Below are 7,500 nucleotides of genomic sequence, written 5' to 3' on the forward strand. Positions count from 1 at the left end.
AGCCCAAGCTGGCCTCGAACTCACAACAATCCTCCTGCCTCAGCCTCCTGAGTGCTGGGATTATAGGTGTGGGCCACCATACCCAGCCAGCTGGCCTGATTTTTGCGGGGAGGCATTTCAGAAAGAAACTAATTTTTATTGGCTATCTGCTATGTTCCAGGCGTCAGTGGAAGTGTCTTTACTGGCTGTTTCAGTCTTCAAAACACCATGAAATAGATGTGCCCCATGATACCAAGAAACTTGAAGCCCAGAAGTAACTGGTAGTATGTAGTGAATTTACCTAGTCACTAAATTTTTAGAGCCAGAAGATGGCAGAGAACTTGTTTCCATTATTTTCATGAACGAGGACAGTGAAAGATCAAGTGATCTGATGAGTACATTGCTAGATCAGTGGTTCTAAAACAAATCTGATTAATTTAATACATAAAAGTATAAAAATGCAGTCTGGAATCCTCAGGTTGCAAGATTATCCATTCATTCATAAGTAACAGATAACTGGCACTGTTTGCAGTTGGGGCACCATATCCTGTTGTTCACATGGTCTACTGAAAGGAAAGTATACGTATGTGATTTGTCACACCTACAGATAGGGCAAGAATGACCACAAAATGAACATTTTGTGTAAATATCACAGTGTCTTTGCTCTTATTTCTAGGTGCAAAGAAAAATCTAGACTCCTTTAACTAAATCAAAGTCTGAATTTCATTAAATCAAAACCACATTTAATTGGATAAGGTTTTGCGCCCTTTGTAACAATCAGTTTCTTGAAGCTATGCACACAGTGAAACACACAAATCATTCTAATAGAGAAACATCACTGTGTGCTTTTAAATGGTGGTCAACAAGCACATGTAGACCTATGGCTAATGTTTCTAAAGCTGAGAAGTGCAAAGTTAGCAGCAGCAAAAGGACCATGAACCGGCCATCCGTGAGAAGACTGGCAGAGTCCTACCTTTATTTTTTCCCTTCTGTTCTCATTTTTTTACTTCTCCCTTCTTTGCTTTGAGTCCACCTTTACATTGCTAAACACAGGGACCTGAAGTCTGTGTCTCACACCGTGCAAATATCCCAGTTCTTTCACAGGATCAGATAAAATGCTTCTGTCCATCGATATACAGGTTCAACACCAGTCAGAACTGTTCTGCTGCTTGTAACACGTGATGAACACCTATAAACGGTTTCAACCAGAATCCCCACAAAACTTCGGGTGTCATTCAGTTGCTTCAGTAGCTGGTGAGAGTCCTGATGGCAAGTCCTGCTTTCCCATGTTTGAGATGTCCACAGGGTGACGTGGGGCCTGACCAAAGGCGGGAGAGAAGGTGAGGAGGCTTCATACAGTAGCCTGAGTTCTCAGGTTTCTCAGAGCTCTGTGAATACAGGAAGAGGCAAAATCTCTGCTTCAGTAGTTCCCAAGTCTGGATTTTAAAAAATGCAAGTTCTGAGGCCACACCCTGAAGGTTATGGATTAGTTATTTATTAAGCATTAAATTTACTGAGTACATTTATTGAGCACCGACAGTATACCAGGCCCAAATCTGGGCCCTCAAACAACTTCATTCCCTGAACTCTCATCCTTTCGGTAGATAATGCTGTGCCAGATGGCATATAAAGGACTGTGACGTGGGTGGTGAACACATCAAGGCGTGTAGAGGAAACAAGATCAGGGCATGCCGTCGAGGGGAACCATGTGGTCAGGACGATTGGGGTTTCCGTACAGGGTAAGACGTGGGAAAAGGGATCTGGACAGCAAATCGAGAAATCTCAGGAATGCTTCTCCCAGGTTGACTGGTTTCTACTGACTCTTCAGAACATCGTCACTGTTTCTGAAGTTGTTCGCTGAAGTTGCAAACTGTCAAGGCCTTCTGTTTAGGCTTCACAAAAGGCCCCAGACTTAGGTAAGAGTATCTGTCCGCTTTAACTTTTCGCTGGGGGAAAGGTGGGTCATTAGACCATGGGAAGGGATAGTTCTTATATTTAGCTCGATCTTGTGCTGCTTCCAGTCAGTATTCGTGCAATGCCTCCTAACTGCCTAAGACACGATAGGCAGGATTGTGTCAGCAGAGAGATGCCTCCGAAACCATAGATAACACTTTCAAATGAAGAAACAGAGGCCCGGGTAAGTTCTCGCCTGAGTTCAGGTAGTGAGAAAGGGCAGAGCCAAGATTCAACAGGCAGCTGGGTCGAGAACACACATTCATAGCTGGGCATGGTGGCGCACGCCTGTAATCCCAGCATTCAGGAGGCTGAGGTACAAGGATTGTTGTGAGTTTCAGGCCAATTTGGGCTACAAAGTGAGTTCAAGGCCAGCCTGAACTGCATAGTGAGACCCTGTCTCAAAAAGCAAAAAAATAAAAATAAAAAAAAAGAGAGAGAAAGAACGCACATCTAACTATTTCTGCCTCTAGGTCAGTGGAGCGTGCCACCTATGCCTTCTCCCCACCTTCCTCAGATCGAGGAAGGAGTTAGGCACAGTAGGAGGGGGTGGGGAGACTAAGGGGTAGCATGAGGGAAGTCTTGGTGGTGTGAGAAAAGTTGTGTATCTTCGCTGTGTTGGTTATATGCACACATCCACACATGACAAAGTGGCATCACACATGACTGTACCACGTTACCTGTCTAGAATGGGTACTGTGCTCTAGTTGTGTAAGAGGTAAGCACTGGGGACACCGGGTAAAGGGTACACAAGACTGCTCTGTATTATTTTTGCAACTTCCTACGAATCCATAATTATTTCTTAATAAAAATGAAGCATATACCTATCTTCGGCATGCCTCAAATCAATCCTTTAAGACTGAATTAAAGAGAGATCATCTGTGAAAGGCAAAACAACTTTTGCTCAGGGCAAGCGGAATACAACGGCTCTGGGGAGGGAAAGGCAAAAAAGGAAGGAGGGGAACAAGAACCTCCCAGGAAAAACCAAACAACTTGCCCAACCCCCCAAAGAAGCCGGAAACAAAAAAAGAACCTCTGTCTTGTAGTGATTCCCAAGGAGCTATATCCAGCCGTCCACACAAGAAACACTGGGAAGCCAAGCGTAGTGGCTCATGTCTGTACTCCCAGCACTCGGGAGGCTCAAACGCTGTGGCAGCAACATCACCACAAGTTCGAGGCTAGCCTGGGCTACATAGTGAGTTCAAGGCCAGCCTAAATTACACAGTGTGACCCCGTCTCAAAAAACCCACGCCAAACCAAACCAAACACCACGGGGGAGAGCATGAAAGAACACAGAATCTCCATTCCACACCCAGAGATTCCCACATCTACAGACTCTGATTCACTAGGTCAAGGCCAGGGTTCAGCAGTCTGTATTTTAAAAGCTCCCCACGGGATGTGTGGGTTAGAGAACTTACATTAGGGAGCAGCTCATAAAGTGGATCTCTGACGATGTCACACGGGTCAGCCACCATAGAGACTGGAACCCAAGCCCTTGATTTTTATACGGCTCAGAGAGCCACGGATTATATTTATATCATAGAAAACATCCCAAGTATACATACCCTCGCTGAATGCCATGTCCAAACAATGAAACATTACAGTGAATCCTTTTTTCTCTTGCATTACTGCTACTTGGTTAATTTCTTATGGTAGAAATGTGCTTACAAACAAGAAAATAATTCTATCACATATGTTTGAGGATTCAGACAGCATTAGGCATGCTGCTAATCTAAGAACGTTTGGGGGGGTGGTTTCTATAACAAAATAACCACCAATAAGTAGCACAAATAGCAGCAGAGTATATTTGTCTCTTGTAGCAAAAAGCCCGGAAGCAGGCAGGTGTGGCTGTTCTCGGCCTGACTGCTCAGGAGAGTGGAGCTGATACCTCGACAGTTCTTTGTGTCTTTCCTTCATAGTCACAAAGTGACAGGTGCAACTCCAGCCAGGCTGCATTCAAGACTGTATGAAAGGGACGGGACAGGTGTTCTACTCCCCAGACTGCTGTCATGGCCACTGCGGGGGCGGAAAAGAGTCCGGGAAAATGAGTATTTCTCTTTTAGTCTCCTGTGGTCGAAGTAGGAAACGAAAAAGGGTCGGGCTCGCGTGTCAAATGAGTCAAACTACTGTGTCAGCTGCGGTTTTCAAATTAAACATTATTAAGCACTTGTTTAATTAAATCTAGAAGCACTGATCAGAGGCAAAGTAGTAAATCATCGGAGAAAATATTGATATGAAAATCAGGCATAAAGATCTCCACTGTCCATAATGCTACATGTTTTTACTGGTCTTTCATTCTCTGTTGGGATTAATTCTAGTTGTTTAAGAACTTCTGTTCCTTCAATCAATTGCCTACATAGGAGGAAAAGCAAAAAATATGGTCAGTCATCAGTTTCCATATTTATCTTCCACTCCCCAAAAACCGAGGCTATTACTTACACATGTGGTTAACTTCAGTCACCAGTGCTTTGGGTCTTAGCTCTGGGTGTGCCCACTTTATCTCATCTGCACCCAGTGCTGCCATCCAGGCTGCCGTCCCTTCCTGCCCGGAGGCTGCCTACTGCAGCAGCTCTGGGCTGGGCTGGCTCCTCTCAACTGCTCTGGCACCTGTCCCACTCCTTGCCACTGCAGTCCCATGGAGCTTTTAGATATCACCTCCCTGCTCTACATGTGTAGTAAAGACCCAAACTGTCCACCATGGCCTACAAGGGTCTGCACGGCTCCTACCGCCCCTTAGGGGTGTCCTGTCACCAGCTCCCAGTCACTCTCTTCTCCAAATGGCTGTCTGTCTGTCAGTACACAGAGAGCCCTGTGCTTCCTTCCTGCCACAGCGGCCCCTTTCTCTTGCTCCCTCCCCTTTGCCTGCTCACCAATGGGCCTTTCTTCAGCTTTCAGCTCGGTCCTCATTTCCTCAGGAATGTTTTCCAGGTCTCCCAACCAGTCAACTTTCTTCTCACCTTCAGAGCAGTTCCCAGGTCAAACTTTACATTTATGTATTTGTGTGCTACTTTAGTTAACTTCTGATTCTCCCATGAGGACAGTGATGGTGCTCTTGCTGAGAGGTCAGTGCCTAGCACAAGGCCTGCCATGCACTAGCTCCACAACCAACAACCACAGAGTGTGTGACAGAAAGCTCAAAGCCGTGCTAGTCTGGACCTCTGGGGAATGGTCATGAATGGGAACTCTCTGAGAAGTGAAAATAGACTGGTGATGGTTCTTTCCATCAGAAGATGGCAGCATGGAGCAGCAAGATGGACCTCGATATAGGACCAACTGATGCCCAGCCAACGATTGGGCTGGGGCAGTGGCTCAGTGGAAGGGAGCGATTCTGTGTTGGGCTGTAGTCTGTGCCAACACTTACCATGCTCTAGCCTTTTCTTAGTCTGGGCTCTATTTTGCCATTTCAATCAGAAGCCATGAGACAAGGTACCATGGTTTGAACACCCCAGCCCTGACAGCTCACAGTGTAATGTAATTGCCACTGTGATGGTAGTAAGAGATGAGCGGACCTTTAAAAAGTGATTTGTCAGGCAGAGCCCCCAGGAATGATTAGTGCTGTTTTCTGGAGTAAGTTAGTTATCTGTGGAGTGGGCTCCTGATACAATAATAATTCCAGCCCTTTCTGTCCTCTTACTGTGTTTTCTCCCATGTGCTTTCTAGCTGTGTGACACCTCCCACCATGCTATGACATAGCACAAAGGCCCTCACCAGATACTGGCGCCATGCTCTTGGATTTCATGGCCTCTAGAGCCATGAACCAAGGAAAGCTGTACTGTCCATAAATGAACCAGTCTGTGCTGTTCTCTTATGGCAATAGGAAATACACTAAGTCAGCAGCTCCCCAATCTTTCTGACACCAGGAATCAATTTTGTGGAAGACAGTTTTTCCACAGAACAGAGCAGGGGTGGAGATAGGGGTGATGGATGGATGATGGTGATGATAGTGGTGACCGTTTCTGGGTTATATTCTGATAAAGAGCCTCATGTGTACAGTTCACAGTAGGGTTTGGGTAAGAATGTAATGCTGTCGCTAATCTAACAGGAGCCAGGGCTCAGGTGGTGATGCAAGCGACAGAGATGAGATTTTGTTCATCTGTCTACTGCTCAACTCCAGCTGTGTGGCCTGGTTCCCACCAGCCCAAGGCCCAGGGGCTGGGGACCCTGGACTAAAACAAGGGGTAGCACAAGGTGCATTCTGAGGCTGAAAAGCAAAGGAGAAATGGACAGATGGGCTTCTGCCCAGTGAGGGCATGAAGTCTTCTCCAAATAGGTTTCACAAACACTGCGTGAGTCCTCACTATGTGCACCCATCCACTGTGACAGGTGTTAGGGTATATGATGGTTTCAGTTGTTCACCAGTTCCTGATTTAAGCTGTTCACAGTGTGCCAGAGACAACAAAGCAAGTATCTACTTTTGGGAGTTAGAAAGGTTTCTGACCTGACTGTGGAACAGGATTTCAGCCAACTGGAGAGGTGCAGAAAGGAACAAGAAAACAAAGCCTAGAGACTGTACTAGAAGTGATAGTATTAGGATTTGGCTGCCGCACAGCTGACAATCTACAAATTGCATCCAAATGTGTATCTCTACCCCTCCTCCAGCCTGGGATGCTGCTAACTGGCCTGCCCTATGAGATCTTGATCTGAGGCACAACCTGTCCTGCCTGAACTCATCTTTTCTCCCCAGTGGTCCTCTTTTTATTATCTTGGTGAATGGTACTAACCATCCACTCACTTCCCAAATCCTAGGAGTTACTATGAACCTGCACGGCCAGTACAGTAGCCTCTAGCCATATGTGACTATTTAAGTTTACTTAGGATCAAATAAAATATGGTTCCTTCATTGTACAAGCCACATTTCCAGAGTTCAGTGGCCATGTGTGGCCAGTGGCTGTCATATAGGACAGCAGAGATTACAGGACATTTGCATCAGCATGGAAAATTCTGCTGGACAGCACTGACCTGGTCTCCTGCCATGGCCTCCCTCCCAGCATCTAACCCTCTGAATCCAACTTCTCAGCACCACTTGGGTTTCTCTTCTCATCGTAATGTGACTAAACGTGACTTGCATCCTTCTCAGTGTTACTTTCCCAACTCAGCTCACCTTCTCAGGAAGTTTCCACTGATCCCTTCTGAATTTCAGTCTGTCTTAAAATCAAATTAATTTCCCCAACACACTCACTTCTACCTTGTATACATGAATGGAGATCTGAAAAGAAAGATCTCACAAGGAATTTTAAAATTCTTTTTCCATGAGGCCATGGGCAAAAGGCCACGGTCTGTGGCAGGGTATCCCCGAAGCATCCGTCTGAAGAAGTGACAGGTTCATCTGCCAGAACCTAGAGCTTAGAAAAGGAAATTCTGTATCTCTCTGGACCTTGTAGCTGTGTTGGAGCTTCCAGAAGCTGAGGTGACAGAAGGGGCAGCCCAAAATTTGGATCCTGGAGGGGTTAAATTTCACCTGGTTTAACTAGTTGGCTGTCTGCTACCTCATTACCTTTCTGCATCGCCCTTAGTGTTCTGCAGTGCTGTAAGAACGCCAGCTGAGCTGTAACTGTCACTTGGAGATTC

The 7,500-nt window shown here is 45.9% G+C and overlaps 1 protein-coding gene across 8 annotated transcripts in view; it reads right to left on the reverse strand.

The window, feature by feature from the left end:
* Nucleotides 1–700: 700 nt before the first annotated feature.
* Ppil6 (peptidylprolyl isomerase (cyclophilin)-like 6) overlaps nucleotides 701–7,500 on the reverse strand; it is a 31,863-nt gene continuing 25,063 nt past the window's right edge. For 2 of the 8 annotated variants that reach the window (XM_005377872.2, XM_013510823.1), the window contains one exon: nucleotides 701–1,367. In XM_005377872.2, coding sequence (XP_005377929.1) covers nucleotides 1,331–1,367 — 37 coding nt within the window. In that variant the 3' untranslated portion in view covers nucleotides 701–1,330. Of the gene's footprint in view, nucleotides 1,368–4,056; nucleotides 4,890–7,500 lie in introns of those variants that run through there. The other 6 variants (XM_005377870.2, XM_005377869.2, XM_005377868.2 and 3 more) reach the window with 6 other exon arrangements.

The sequence above is a fragment of the Chinchilla lanigera genome, unplaced genomic scaffold, assembly GCF_000276665.1.
Source record: "Chinchilla lanigera isolate Chin_1 unplaced genomic scaffold, ChiLan1.0 scaffold00010, whole genome shotgun sequence".
NCBI classification, from domain to species: Eukaryota; Metazoa; Chordata; class Mammalia; order Rodentia; family Chinchillidae; genus Chinchilla; species Chinchilla lanigera.